Source organism: Eleutherodactylus coqui, chromosome 7, assembly GCF_035609145.1.
Source record: "Eleutherodactylus coqui strain aEleCoq1 chromosome 7, aEleCoq1.hap1, whole genome shotgun sequence".
In the NCBI taxonomy this organism is placed as follows: domain Eukaryota; kingdom Metazoa; phylum Chordata; class Amphibia; order Anura; family Eleutherodactylidae; genus Eleutherodactylus; species Eleutherodactylus coqui.
Genome location: NC_089843.1, coordinates 208,775,486 through 208,791,582, shown reverse-complemented (window position 1 = coordinate 208,791,582; position 16,097 = coordinate 208,775,486). Strand labels below are relative to the sequence as shown.

At 46.7% G+C, this 16,097-nt stretch overlaps 1 protein-coding gene across 4 annotated transcripts in view; it reads right to left on the bottom strand.

The window, feature by feature from the left end:
- The window catches only part of CENPC (centromere protein C), an 89,086-nt gene that overhangs the window by 56,164 nt on the left and 16,825 nt on the right, over positions 1 to 16,097 (bottom strand). For all 4 annotated transcript variants that reach the window (XM_066574293.1, XM_066574295.1, XM_066574294.1 and 1 more), the window contains exons 7-10: positions 13,695 to 13,874; positions 10,709 to 10,839; positions 8,673 to 8,763; positions 7,355 to 7,473 (exon numbers count right to left, since the gene is read on the bottom strand). In XM_066574293.1, the coding sequence (XP_066430390.1) occupies positions 7,355 to 7,473; positions 8,673 to 8,763; positions 10,709 to 10,839; positions 13,695 to 13,874 (521 nt within the window). The remainder of the gene's footprint in view (positions 1 to 7,354; positions 7,474 to 8,672; positions 8,764 to 10,708; positions 10,840 to 13,694; positions 13,875 to 16,097) is intronic.

The window sequence follows — 16,097 nt, the reverse complement described above, 5'->3', positions numbered from 1 at the left end:
CCCATACTCGCTTCCGGATCTGCTGCGTAGCTCCCACATGACACGCCGGCCACGTGTTCATGCGGAAGTATAGCAAGGCGGATGGCTTCCATTGACTACAATGGAAGCCGTCCGCGCGTATTCCCATTGCAAATAGGACATGCCGCGGGTAATTTCACACTGCGGGATTCCACAGCGTGTACATTGAACTACTAGGTTCAATAGAACCTAATAGCTGCGGTGAAACACAGCAGATTTCCGCCGTGTTTCATGCGGAAGAAATCCAGCCATGGGCAGTAGCCCTGAGAGGAGGACTTAAACAAAAAAATCTGCAAGCCAAACATTAACCACTTCAGTGGCACGCCCGGAAATTTTCCAGGACGAGCTGCACTGCCTATAGTGATATAGCCCGGAAGATTTCCGGACTGTTTCACAATGGGAACTGCAGAGCACAATGCCATAAGCTGTGGCAGTGTGCTCTGCCTGCACAGTCCCTCACCGAGCAGTGCAGGACTTTAAAAAATGAAGCAGGAAGATAGAACCGATCTGCTGGCAACTTCCCGCTTCTTTTTTTCCAACTCCTGCACATCTTTGTTTACAGGTTGCCACGGAGACCATCGGCTTTTCAGAAGCCAGCCATTTGTCCCTGTGGCAGGGAGAGCTGGTGCTTGGCTGTCAGAGGATAGCCAAGTACCAGCTCTTACAGCAGAGAACGGAGAAAACCTCCGACCTCTGCTGTGTTAACCATTTACATGCCACGGTCTGTACGACAGCAGCATGTAAAGTGCTGACAGAGGAGGCTCCCTCTGTCAGAGGATAGTCGAGCATCAGCTCTTACAGCAGAGAACAGAGAAAACCTCCGATATCTGCTGTTTAACCCCTTACATGCCGCGGTCTATGCCACTCCAGCATGTAAAGGGCTGTCACAATCTGACTCCCGCAATGTGATCAGGGGGTCCTCATGGGTCCCTGTGGAAGTCCCCTAAAGGGACAAAAATTTTAAAAAAGGTTAATAGTAAAAAAAAAAAAATTCGAAAAAAAAGGCAAAATACTACCTTTCTCCATTTACTTTGTAAAAAATAAACAAATTAGACTGTTTCACGGTCTCCTGTCAGCAATAATGCAGGGAGAACAATGCAAGAGGATCGCAGCGTGCGCCTGGAGCCGTCCACCTTAACTCCGTTGAACTGTTAACTTCCCTATACGATTCGTCTCGCAAGGGAATAGCATGACTAGTTTTTCTGAGGATCAGCGCCCCACATCCGATCCGCAATTAGAGACTGCTCTGGTTACAGAGTACTCCTTACGACCACTGTTTCTCCATCCACAATATAGGAAAAAACGTGGCCTGTTCCGCACCCAGCAGGGAAATCTGTCTCAAGCGGTATCATGCCCGCAGGCTACCCACGTCCTACGGACATGGCTGCTAGAACTAAGAGTCCAGGTTCCTAAGAAGCCCCAGATGTCTCGTAGTTCCGAGACCACCCGAAAGGAAGCGGACTCACAGTGGGTCAGCATGTCATAGCCATCCGTGGCGGGAGCGCACATAGTATACCGCCCCAGCCTGTGGCTCTCCTGTAATCAGAGATCACCCTAAAGTTGCCTGCTGGGGGCCATCCCCGGGGAGCTAGCAATCAGGTAAAGATCTGGTGCGCAAGCTCACTCGCTACAGAGCGGAGATGAGGCGTGAAGTGTTCGTAGAATTCCTGTGATAGTACTCTTTCCATCTGGAAGGTTCCAAAGAGGCCTCAGCAAGGCCGGAGAAAACACCCACAGGCATTCGACAATCTTGTTCATAGTACGACTTATTCTGGGTGGATGTAAATCTCGTGTCATAGCGAGATCACCCACTGTACGCGACTTTGGCTGGCCCGTCCACGTGTCATGCTGGCCTCGGATTCTGCGGTAGGCTGACTGCAGGTGACAGCAGGAGAGGTAAAAACAAGGCAGCTAGCCGTTAGGCTAGGCTCAAACCGGTCCAGCCCGCCATCAAGGCCGGAGTACTGTCGCGATGAGCGCACATGATCTGTGGCTCAGTCCGACCCCTTTCCGCATGTAATCTTGGACACGGACACTGGATGCAGGGAACTGCAGGAGGAGAGTTACCGAGGGGAATCCTCAGACCAGTGCATGCGCTCCTTCAGGCATGGAAGGTACCACAAGTCTCAGCATGCCGGGAGTACTGCCGACAATCAGCTTGACCCCGGTCATCCATAAAATGAGATATTCTCCGTCTGGATATAATCTTGTACTGCAGCGAGAGCGCACTTAGTATGTGGCTCTAGCCGGTCCGCGTGTCATCCTGGACAAGGACACTGCAGTACGTTTGCTTGCAGGGAACTGTACGAGGGCAGCAGAAGAGCTACTAAGGGGCATGGCTCAATCCAGTGCAGGGAGCGATGAGTCCAGAGACTCCCTGTGCCAGTACTGACTAGAGATCGCATAGTATTGTCTGTAAGACGAGATCTTCTCTGCTGGATGTAATCTCATATGTAGCGAAAGCGCACATAATATGTGGCTCTAGCCACCCCTGTCAGTGTGTCCTTCTAGACGCGGACCCTGCGGTACGTCTGGCTGCAGGAACTGCAGGGGATTACTGACAGGCAAAACTCAACCCGATGTTTGCCAGACATGGGAAGCAAGGAGTCCAGAGAATCCCTGCGCAAAAGTGCTCTTGCCAGTATGGAAGGTACCACAGGTCCCAGCAAGCCTCAGAGTAATGCTGAGAAGAGTTCACGTACTTGGGCCGTAAAAAGAGATCTTCTCTGCTGGAAGTAATCTCGTATGTAGCGAGAGGGCACTTAGTATGTGGCTCTGGCCGGCCCCGTCCACGTGTCACCCTGGACAGACACTGCGGTACGCCTGGCTGCAGGGAATTGCAGGAGGTGCAACAGGGAGCTACCGATAGGGTAGGCTCAACCCAGTCCGAAATGGACATGGGGAGCGATGAGTCCGGAAAATCCCTGTGCGAGTACTCTATCCAATATGGGAGGTACCACAGGTTTCAGCAACCCCAGGTGGAAGGATGGGAGGTGCTAGGCACATTTGGAGTGGAGTGGTCAGCATAGCCATGAACCGCCGCATGACGGCGAAACGGACCGCACAATAGCAATATACACTAGCCTATGGCGGACCTAAACACAAGCTGTATGTGTCGAACTACACAAGCTGTTCAATGGCAAATTACACCACAAACCCGCCTGGCGGCCCTGCACTCCAAGCCTGGCGGCGGCAAAACACGCGAGTCATACACCAGTCTATCCTGCCTTGCAGCGATGTACGCGGGACATGTGTCCCAGACAGCGCTACAGGCTGCACAGCAAATAAAAACAGCGACCGCGCAGCAGAGACAGGCACCCATCTCGTGCAGCGACACAAGGTCGCATGCCGGCAAATAGGATGGCTGTGCCAGGAACCTGGCAGAGCTGATGCCAGAGACATGGCAACACTGTGGGGCATATGGCAGCGCTGAGTCCCATGGCATGCTGTGACACCTGCCAGCGCTGTGACATCACATGGGCGCGGCGCCAGATTTAAAACGGCCGCACGGCGCCAACTTCAAAGGGCAGGTAACTTTTACGGCCGTGCGGCGGCCAGCCCACACCGGTGGGGGAGAAAGGAGGAGCACGAGGTTCACATGACCGCGTGGCGGTGCGCGGTGACATGTGCTGTGGTCCAAGCCGCCGGCGGGGGCTAGGACGTCGCGGCGCTGTTAACATGGCAGCGCTGGGTGACCGGCGACCGCGTGGTTGCGCTGAGGAGAGAGAGAGGAGGCAGCCCCACACTGCCGCCATAACACCTGAGCCGCATGGCGTCTCAATCCATCCGCCAGTATGGCGGCTAATTACAGCCCTGCTGCGGGCGGCACAACACAAGCCGCGGCCCGCACCAGCATAAGCTGCAGCATCGGCATCAACGAAAACCAGCAGCAGGACACTAGTACCTGCCACGGTCGGCACAACATAAGCCGCGGGCGGTCACCACCAGCTGCGAGCAGAGCAACCACCAGCTGCGAGTAGAGCAACCACAAGCCGCAGGCGGCGCAACACAAGCCGCACAACACAAGTTACTACACAAACGGGGGAGGCTTCCCAGCTCCAGCAGAGCTTCTCCCCACCATCGCCTGCCTTTAGGAAGGGAGGGAATACCGGACCGTAGGAAAGGGTATCCCCTCCCTTCCTAAAGGGAGGGGATACCCTTCAGGTTAGGGCCTGAACGTGCCTCCTTGTCTTCTGAGGGACGGGGCAGACAACAGAAGGTTAGTTCTCCTCTGTTCACCCTCCTCGGCCTGTTAACAGGGAGAGTCCTGCCTCCCCATTAGTCCCTGGTCATCTGGAAAAAACTTCACGTAAAAAATACGACACTAAGCTAAAAACTGAACTAGCATGATGCTTGCAGGGGAGGTATAGCTAGTGGAAGGAGTTAACACTTTTATGCTTAGTGTCGCCTCCTAGTGGCAGAAGCTATACCCCAAGGTCAGAGCTGTGTCCCCCAATGATACAGACGAGAGAAAATAATCTCTTTTTTTTTCCTTTTTTAAACTGTTAAAAAGTAGCGAAAAAGAAAAAAAACTAACAATTTGGTATTGGCATAATCGTACCGGCCTGAAGAACTACTTTAGTATATTATTTATACTGCTCAGAGAATGCAATGAAAAATAAAAAACATGCCAGAATTAGAGATTTTGTTAATCTTGCCACTAGAAAAAAATGGAATAAAAAGCAATCAAAATTTTACATGTTCCTAAAAATTTATATAACTGAAGACTAGAGTTCATCCCGCAAAAAACAAGGCCTTCTAGAGCTCTGGCAATGGGAAAATAAAATGAATACGGCTCTTGGAATGTGGTGACACAAAAGCAAACCTTCAAGAAAAAAAAAATGTTTTAAATGCACAAAAATAGCGAAACAAAAAAAACACGGTATAAACTAGGTATCGCCGGAATCTAGAGTAATGTTATCACACTATTTATTCTGCACGCTCTAAAAGTGAAATCCAAAAAACAAAACGGCAGAATTTCTTTTTTTCCCCCAATCTCCCTACAATTTATTTTACAAAAGTTATGCAACACATTATATACACCCAAAAATGATGCCATCAAAAAGTACAGCTTGTCCCGCAAAAAACAAGCCGTCATATGGCCGTGTCAATGGAAAAATGAAAAAAAGTTATGTCTCTTGGAACTCAACTGGAAAATAAGTTCAAATTAAATGATTGTCCCATTTAAAAAACCTGCCCTGGTGGGTCTGACAGGGGGGTAAGAAACCCACCACTGAAGGGGTTAAATCATTCATAGCATTATTACTTTGTTTTATTCAATAAGTTTACTGATGCTCAATATGGTTCTTTGCGAGTACAACTCCTATAGCCGGCGCCTGCGGGTACGTGCTTTGTCAAAGACACAGTTTGCCACAAGATTGCAGCCTGAGCTAGTGTGGCCTGATCCCAGCCACGAAGGCCTTCCAGCTCCACCGGCCACCTACATGGGCCGGGACACCCTGGGTCCTCTCACTACCGAAGGGGTCCCCAAGGCTCGGAAACACTGAACTAGAGCGAGCAAAGTCGTAAGCTGCCGAAGCTGTCATCCCAGATGGTCCCATACATGTTCTACTGACGATAACCTGGCAGGCCACAGAAGTGTGGCAATGTTGTGGAGGCATTCCTGTGATGTCAAGTGTGCAGAGAAGCATTATCCTGCTGGAAAAGGTCTCTTGGAAGCCGCCATGAGAATCAACACATGTGGCTGCTGAATGTCCTGAACACATTGCAGAGCTGTCAATGTCCCTCATACAACTACTAGGGGTGACCGACTGTCATATGTGATGGTGCCCAGACCATCACACCAGCAGTGGGGGCAGTGTGCCGCTCTACAGCAGAGGTAGGATTGAAGGGCTCACCCCAGAAACGAACACAGACGTAGTCAGTATCCAAACTAAACCTGGATTTGTCGCAGTCCAGTTCAGCCATTCATGACACCACTGCATTCGTAGGCGATGGTGGGTGTCAAAAGCAGCACACGTAATAAGCACCTTGAGACCAAATGTCCTTCAGCCAAGTACCCGGAAGTGGTTCCAACAAACACAGGGGCCTGTAATGATGGTGCCACCTGTCTCTGGACGGCTGACAACAAAATAGTTGGAGGCACTCAAGCTTGTCAGATGTTCGGACAATCCGCTCTACTGGTGGTCCGTTGAGGGCAGTTCACCTTGTGTGTTGTCATGCATCCACGGGTCCTAACACCTCCTAACAGTCTGATCAGAACGGTGGTGGGCAATTTGTCAGTACAACCATCCAGCTTCTTGCATTCCAACAAGCCCCCTTCTCAAACTGCTAAATGGGCGAACTCTCTTTGTATTGTAGAGGAGTCTAGTGGTCAACAAGATCTACACAAGTGGAAAAAGAGGTCACTACACACAAGGAGCCTCAGAGTCTTCTTTTTAATGCCAAGGGTGGCACCACGTTCAGGGCCTCTGGTCATCACACCACAACTCTAATCATTTGCATATCTGCCCGATATGTAACTGCATGCTGGAATTTGTTGACAAAGAATGTATGTATCAGTCATTGAGAAGTTGTGAAAGTTCTTTTTTTTGTTTGTAAATTTCTGCTATGTGTGCCTCAATTATAGAAAATTAAATAGTCGCCTCTCCCAGGTCCCCACAGCTCCAGCGCCACATATGTGGTCTTCTCTTTGATGTGGTGTTTAACAGCTGTAGTCAGACCGTGTACAGGACTTCACAGGCTGCTACGGTCAATTACAGTATTCGAGCGCTAAAATCAATGATTGGCTGCAGCAGCCTGTGAAGTCCTATCCATGAACAGGCTGAATGCTGCCTATAAACAGAGTAGGTGGATGGAGCCGCACTGCTGGAGCTGCAGGCTGCCGGCAGAGAAGAGTATACAAGTATCATTTTTACACATGGGAAGTATTACTTAGAGAAAAGCAGAAAAAAAAATATTAACTTGGAAAACTCATGACTAGAGTTGAGCGAACATACTCTGCTGAGCTTGATGCTCGTTCGAGTATTAGCGTACTCGATGGTGCTCATTACTCGAACGAGCATTAAGCTGTGTTCGACCCCGCCCCAGTTTTTGGCTCCTCCCTGCTGCGGGGGGGGGGGGGGGGAGGAGGGATTGAAAGAAACCTAGGGAAAAAAAAAAAAAAGCTACGCACTCGGCATCCCACATGCAAAAATGCTCGAGTCTCCCATTGTAGTCAATGGGGTTCGTTACTCGAGTAGAGCTCTCGAATTTTACGAAAAGCTGGACTCGAATAACGCGGACCCGAGCATTTGGGTGCTCGCTCATCTCTACTCATGATGTATAAATTCCTCATAGAGCAGGATGGAATTAATACATGATTTCATAGTCTTACTTGGGGTTGTTCTTAGTTTATCGTCCTTTGATCTAGTAGATAACAGAGAAACCCTTTTCTTTGGAAGAGAAGTCCAAGCACTGCTGCTTTCTCCTTCTGTCAGAAATACATCTTCCACCCTGCGTTTGAGAAAGTAAACTGTAGTTAAAGCTCCACACTATGGGATGATAAGCCATGCACACAGTTATTTTGTCAACCTCTTTAGCGTTTGTGCTAGATTTACTACCAATAAAAATACACATTGTTTAGCCAGTTTTAGGCTCAAGGGGCAAACTGTAGTATTTGTTGGCACCACAGTGGGGGTGTATAGTCAATTATATACGGTATATTGTGCAGTAGATGACCTGTTATCAGTTAACTTTAGGCGATACAAGTCTGATTGGTAGGGGGGCAGGGATCTTCCTGCTAAAAAACCTCCCCCAAACCTGAGAATAGGGATTCCACCCTCCTTCCTTACCATGGGCCAGTGGTTAACTATATGGGATGCAGTTGCACCCGGGCCCAGGACCCTTAGGGGCCCATAAGGCCTCCCTTCTCCATATAGGAAGCCCAGTACTATAAATAATGCATTATAGTTGGAGGGCTCTGTTACAGATTTTTGCATTGGGGCCCTAAATCTTCCAAGTTACACCTCTGGTTATGGGTACAGATGGAGGGGGGGGGGGGGGAGGGGCAACTGTACTTTTGTACCTGGGCCCCTGAAACTTTAGTCGTGGGCTTGCTGCACCCCCACCTTTTGCCGTGGGCTTTCTGCAACCCCACAGTAACATGAAAATTGAGCGAAGTGGCAGTCACGTATGTGCGGTGCCACTCCATACGGCATCAATGCGGCTGACTGAAGTGGCCAAGCGCTTGTACTAGGCCATTTCTGTCTGCCCCATTGAAATAAATGCAGAATGTGGCACAACCTCTCCAATAAGTCTGAGATCACTGCTGGTGAGCTAACAGTGACAAGAAGTGGGGGACATGGGGCCAACTCCCCAACCTTTCTGGTACTGTACCATGATGCAGATTTTCTACACGCAAAAAAAAAAAAAAATCTGCAGCATATAAACCGCAAATGAACAAACTGTAATTACATAAAAGTATTCTCCTGGCTGTGTTTATTGCCAGTTCTTTTAAGCGGTGTTCACACACGGTGGTAGAGTGCTGTGCAACCAATTAACGCAATGACTGCATGGTAGTCAGTCGCAGTTACCCGCGTCCAGTTTTGCAGCACAGGACACTACCACGATGTAATATCCCAGCCTTAAAATGTGGTACCTTCAACATACTGCTAAAATCAGAGTTTATATGAATTACAAGTTAAAAAACAAACCTTTTGGGTGTGTCGTTACTGTTCAGCGATGACTTCACATTCTCAGATTTCCTCTTCAAACTACTGGCAGCTTCCAGTGAATTTGTTTTTTCTTAAAAGACACAATACAGAAATCATATTGTAGTCGAGTGTTGTAACCGCACGGCCGTAAAAGTTACCCGTCCTTTGAAGTTGGCGCCGTGCGGCCGTTTTAAATCTGGCGCCGCGCCCATGTGATGTCACAGCGCTGGCAGGTGTCACAGCATGCCATGGGACTCAGTGCTGCCATATGCCCCACAGTGTTGCCATGTCTCTGGCATCAGCGCTGTCAGGTTCATGCCGCGGCTATCGTATTTGCCGGCATGCGACCTTGTGTCGCTGCACGAGATGGGTGCCTGTCTCTGCTGCGCGGCCTTGGTTTTTTAGCTGCTGCGTGGGCCTATACTTTTGCTATGTGACGCACGGCTACGGCTCAGAACAGCAGCGCAGTCGCTGTTTTTAGTTGCTGTGCAGCCTGTAGCGCTGTCTGGGGCACATGTCATGCGTACATCGCTGCAAGGCAGGATAGACTGGTGTATGACTCAGTGGCTTGATAGACTGCCTGTCAGATTGCAGTATGATGTAATGCTGTGGAGCGATCATACTGCAGGAGCGATCAAAACATCACATGTTGTGGTCCCCTACGCCCCCTAACCACAAAACATAAGATAAATAAAGTTTTACTTATTGCTAAAAGTGATAAAAATTTAAAATCACCTCCCTTTTGCCAAATTTTAATCCTAAAACAAAAACACATATTTGGTATCGCCTCGTCCGATCTATCAAAGTAGCGCATTATTTACCCTGCATAGGTGAATATCGTCCGAAAAAAGAACGCTAGAAATACGCTTTTTCAGTCACCCGGTCTCCCAGAAAAAAGGCATTTAAAAGCTATCAAAAAGTCATATGGATTCCGAAATCGGTAGCAACGTAAACTACAGGACATCCCGCAAAAAAATGAGCCCTCACACAACTACGTCAACAGAAAAATAAAAAAGTTATTGCACGCAAAAGATGGCGGCAGAAAATAAATTTTAAAAAATTAAGTGTATGGAAAAAAAAAAAAATATATACAAGTTTGGAATCATAGTAATCATACTGACCCGTAGAATCAAGTTATCATGTCATTTCTGTTGCAGTTTGTGTGCCGTAGAAACAAGATGCACTAAAAGATGTCGGAATGTCTTTTTTTTTTTTCATTTTACTCCACTTAGAATTTTGTAAAAGTTTTTCAGTAAATTATACGGTACATTAAATATTACCATTGAAAAATACAACTCGTCCCGCAAAAAACAAGCCCTCATACAGCGACGTCAATGGATAAATAAAGGAGATATGATTTTTTTTTTTAATTGGGGGGGGTGACAAATACATACAAAAAAAGAAAAAAAGCGCATCATTAAAGGGGTTGTCTCGCGGCATCAAGTGGGGTTATACACTTCTGTATGTCCATATTAATGCACTTTGTAATATACATCATGCATTAATTATGAGCCATACAGAAGTTATTCACTTACCTGCTCCGTTGCTAGCGTCCCCGTCGCCATGGATCCGTCTAATTCTGATGTCTTCTTGCTTTTTTAGACGCGCTTGCGCTGTGCGGTCTTCTTCCTGGTGAATGGGGCCGCTCGTGCCGGAGAGCTGGTCCTCGTAGCTCCGCCCCGTCACGTGTGCCGATTCCAGCCAATCAGGAGGCTGGAATCGGCAATGGACCGCACAGAGCCCACGGTGCACCATGGGAGAAGATCCGCGGTGCATCGTGGGTGAAGATCCCGGCGGCCATCTTGGTGAAGAAAGAAGAAGGAAGACGTCGCAGAGCGGGGATTCGGGAAAGTAATAAAAAATTATTTTTTTTTAACACATCCATTGGGGGCCTATGGAAAAAAAAAAACCCGTTTCGGCGCGAGACAACCCCTTTAAGGGATTACTATATTACGATGATGATCTTTACAGCGCAGTGGAATATGTACACAATATATAAAATAGCAATATAAATAAAAAGGCACAATTTCTCTTACTAGGAGTTGCTCTTGGTTTATCTTCCTTTGGTCTAGTAGATAACGGAGGATCCTTTTTCTTTTTAAATGGATTAATCCAAGCCTGCACATTCCCGCCACTTTCCTCCTCTATCACAAATTCATCATTTGGTCTGTGTTTAAGAAAGACATGTATAGGTAAAGCTTTGCGTTACTCTCTACACCCCCCCACCCCCAGGAAACACGCTGCGTATTTACGCACAAAATCAATGGGATTTGTTTTAAAAAGTGTACAAGTTTGTCATAGCATATTTAGTCCCATGTATACTTGGCGTATTTATGGACTGAAATACGCATACGCCCGTGAGAATGCACCTTTAAAGGCGTTTTCTAAATCTTAAAAAATGGTGCTCTCTCCAAAGGATAGGTCATCAAAAGCTGATCGGTGGGTGTCCATCAACTGGGACCCAACACTGTTTAGTTCAGCTGTTCACTAGTTTGCTCCTAAGGACACTGTATAAAATGGCACCAACATCTGCCATGCATTTATGGTTGATGTCAGAAAGGGGTTAACTACATCATCAATTGTATAGTAAAAATTAAAAAGGTATTTTTTCTTTAAAAAGGGCCACTTTGGGGATTTTTTTCCCATTCATTATGCAACTAGCCCCCCCAGTATATACATGTGAGCTAGTGTTATCTTGGTTAGTTATTTCTTTCTAGCTAAAACTCCTGTCTTTCTCCTCAGATGGTCATGTGATCTCAACTTTGACCAGCTCAGATCTACTTGGGTTTATGCTGTCTGAAACTAGTCAGTTTATCAATGTGTGTGATAGCTGTTGCAGGAATCCTAACACTGAAACTGCCTAGAGGGGAGGAGAGACACTACGGTCACACTCAGACCTCCGACAGACGTGCATCGGACACCTACCCGTGTGCTGTCAGATACACACACTGCCCACGCATTGACATGCATGTGTCCCAATTCCCATCCATGATTTACTCAAGAATAGGACATACGATGTGCGATTCATGCAGTCCGCGTCTGCATAAAATAAGACGCGGTATTGTGTACTGCTTCATTGAGTATTACAGGTATGCATCTGTTTTTTTTTCTACTTACGACACTAGGATGAGAAAAGCACTAGTGTGTTGGAGGCCAAACGTATGATGATCATAAAGTAGCAGAGCACAACCTGTCCCCCTGACTGGATATGGTAGCTCATTTAGGTGAATATAGAAGGTAATGATAATTAAACTATCCCTCCAACAGGCGAAATGGCACAGCCTATAGCTACCGCATCATGGGATACATCTGATAGTAAAAGTTTAAAAAATAAAATAAAAATCTCACAATCAAAATAGTGGCTGATATGCATCAGAAAGGGGGCTGCACTGCACGGAAGTGGATGTAGTACACAGAGGAGACATCAAGAGTGTGACAGGCAATCAGGTGAGGAGGCAGAGATGGAAAAAGGACTTTTAATCGAAGTGGCCCTTTAAAATGAATGGCCTACCGTTGGAACAGGCCATCAACAGCAGACCTGTAGAACAAAGATGCAATATCCAAGAACTAAATGTGTGATGTAAGAGCAGTTTAAACAATGTTGGGGCCCCTTCCAACAGCTTATCAGCAGGGGTGCAGAGTCAGACCCCCAAAAATGTCATCTGATATAGATGAAGACAAGATAGGCCATCAATTAACCCGTTCCCGCTGCAGGGCGTAAGTTTACGTCCTGGCAGCCTGGTACTTCCCGCAACAGGGCGTAAACTTAAGTAGATCGCGGCAGGGAAAGAGTTCACAGAGGGAGCGCGGCTCCCTCTGTGTCTCCGGCCGGAACTCGCGATGTCATCGCGAGAGCCTGGCCTGTCACCATGGCAACAGGACGCAAGACACTGGCGTCCTGTATTGCCTATGCCTATAATCGCTGTACAAGCGATAAGGCATGGCAGAGCAGTAGCTCTGCCATGCCTTATACCAGCGATCATCAGGGCAGTGGTTAAAGTCCCTCAGAGGGACACAAACAGTGTAAGAAAAACAAAGATTAAAAAAAGAATTTAAAAAAATGTAAAAAAAAAAAAGTAAAAAAAACATTTTTTAATGCTTTTTCTCAGATTAGCATTAAAAAAGGTAAAAAAAAAAATAAAATCCCACATATTTGGTATTGTCGCGTCCGTAACGATGCGTACAATAAGTTGCACATGCTTTTGACTGTGCACGGAAAAAAAGGCTAAAAAAAACGCTAAAAAACTGAGGCAAAATGCTAATTTTTAGCATTTTGCCTCACTAAAAACGCAATAAAAGTGATCAAAAAAGCCGTATGTACCCCAAAATGGTACCAATAAAATCTACAGCTCGTCTCGCAAAAAATAAGCCCTCATAGAGTGCCATACATCAAAAAATAAAAAAGTTACAGGACTTTGAATGCAGCAATTTAGAAAAAAAAAAAAAAGATTACCCAGAAAAAGGGTTTTTATTGCAGAAAAGTGGGAAAACCTAAAAAAAAAATGTAAGAATTTTGGTATCGTTGTAACCGTACCGGTCCGCAGAAAAAATGGAATGTCTCATTTATGCTGCATGAGTACCGCTGTAAAAAAAAAAAAAAAATCTATGGCAGAATTGATGCGTTTTCTCTCCCTGCTATCATTAAAAAAAAAAAAAGTTTTACAATATAGTCTATGTACCCAAAAGTGGCACCGATAAAAACTACAGTTCGCCACGCAAAAAACAAGCCCTCATACGGGCGCGTCGACGGAAAAATAAAAAAGTTATGACTTTTGATAAACGGAGAAGAAAATCCGCCAAAAATTGTTGCGTCCTTAAGCCCAAAATAGGCCATGTCATGAAGGGGTTAAAGGAAAAAAAACACACATACGCACGTGGACACACAGGAGAATCCCCTCAAGAGTAAATTCAGAAGGAAAAACACAGGATTTTATATGTTTATATGGTATTAAGAATTCCCATCATTCCCACAAACCACATGCTTTTACACTGTACTGTAAACCAACATTAATGTCCATTTACCCAATGGTTTCTGTATGCAAGTCATACGTCAGATCTGCAGAGTCTGGCTTCTTGTTAGAATGTACAGCATTCTGCAGGTTAAATTGTTTGGCATGATTTGTGAACTTTCCAGATGTTCTTGACAGTGTGCGAGTGAAACCGCCGTCATCTGCTGCAAGCGCTGAATCGTTGAATCTCAACCTGTTAGTAATATAAGATAAGATTATAGACCTTAATATAAAAGAGCTCTATATACATTTCACAAAGTACAAACTGGGACAACAGAGATCATTGGAGACTTTTGTTTTACTAAGAAGATAAAGCAGTAGATTACAATCCCGTTATCAGTCCAACCTCATATCAGGACTTATGCAGATAACATCTAAATTAAAGGGGTTGTCCCGCGAAAGCAAGTGGGGGTATACACTTCTGTATGGCCATATTAATGCACTTTGTAATGTACATTGTGCATTAATTATGAGCCATACAGAAGTTATTCACTTACCTGTTCCGTTGCTGGCGTCCTCGTCTCCATGGCTCCGTCTAATTTTCAGCGTCTAATCGCCGGATTAGACGCGCTTGCGCAGTCCGGTCTTCTCCCTGGTGAATGGGGCCGCTCGTGCCGGAGAGCGGCTCCTCGTAGCTCCGCCCCGTCACGTGCCGATTCCAGCCAATCAGGAGGCTGGAATCGGCAATGGACCGCACAGAAGACCTGCGGTCCACCGAGGGTGAAGATCCCGGCGGCCATCTTAGCAAGGTAAGTACGAAGTCGCAGCAGCGCCGGGATTCGGGTAAGTACCGGACGTTTTTTTTTTTTACCCCTGCATCGGGTTTGTCTCGCGCCGAACGGGGGGGGCTATTGAAAAAAAAAAAACCCGTTTCGGCGCGGGACAACCCCTTTAATGATATAAAAGCACAGCAAAATTATTTTTGTCCAGACTTACTGGCCCTTTAAAATCCAGTGCTGGATTGTCATATACTCTGTGTTATTACACAGTCAGAGTATATAGAGCATTTATGGCCTTAACGAACCTTAAAAGGGGTTGTGCCAAGTAACAATGTTAACACCTATCCTATGGACAAAGGACAATTGTATGATCTGTGGGAGTCCGGCCACTGGGACCCTCACCACTTTCAAGGTTTGAAGGTCCCTGTATGAATTAAACCGCAGTCATAGATACGTGCCTCTGCTCAAATTATTCCAATGACATAAATGGAGTTGCAGCACGCATGCATGACCACCACTTCATTCACGCGGGGACCTTCCGAGCCCCTGTTTTCGGGATCAGTGGGGATCATTAAAACAAAACCTCATGCCCTATATAGTCCCTGCCTAAAATAAAGTACTTACTTGCATTCTCCTGGTGTTCCCGGGACACAGCTGACGGCCAGCGCTTGCAACAGCAGTGGCTTCCAGGTAGACAAGCTGGGAGGAAGCATGCAACTGCTGTGGCCAATCAGAGGACACAGTGTCACCGTTAGTTTGTGCTGCTGTGACCTGTTGTTCTACGGGTTTCCAGAAGCACACCTTCACTGATGTAGGATAATTGAACTGGCTGGGCTTGGAGTTTCTCCAGCCAGCCAATCACCACAGGTCTGTTACATATAAATAAAGGCAAGAGGGACCTGGTTTCCTCATTCCCCCTGCCGCCTGCATTCATGCATGTAGTTCTATTAGTGTGAACAGTGATGTGTGATTTGTGTCTGCGCAGGGTGATCAGTCCTGTTCGGCTGGATCGTTTAACATCTTTGGGCGAGCTAGGTCCTTAGGTTTCAGCGTGGAGCTGTCCCTATTGGGACCATCACCCTGAATGCAGGTCGGTGAGGTTGTCTTGTCAGAGTAGGGACCTGTGAGACGAGGACCCGTGACGTGGGCTTGCGGGCTTAAATGTCTTGGCCAATTCAAGAACTAATACCTCGTACTTTTATAACTATTTGATCTGGTTATGTGTGCAGGTATGTAAGGTGCGTGTTTTGGTCGTCAGTTCAGTCCTTATGTCTGCCCATGAGTCCAGTACATAGTTCACTGTTCCTTGGTGTTCCATGTGTGCGTTTGTGTAGTATCAAAGGTTACGCAGCTAGTAAGTCTTGTGTTGATGCGACAGTCACATCCCCAAACTTCTGTCATCATGGCGGCCAAGAAATGACCGCTAATGCCAAAAGCGCTAGTGACACTGCAGCCTCTGATTGACTGTAGCAGTCACATGCTTCCACCCGACCCATTTACCCAAAAGCCACCGCTGATGCCAATACCAGCTGTCAGCAGTGTCCTAGAGACCAAGGAGAGGAGAGTATGCCCTCTTTTTATTTTAGGCAGGGCACAGCTGAGGGATGGGGTTTTGTTTTAATGACAAGACCCCTTTAAGGGAGAAAGACCAAATTAGAACTTAAACACAAATCTGAGATTTTGTGTTGTAATTAGAA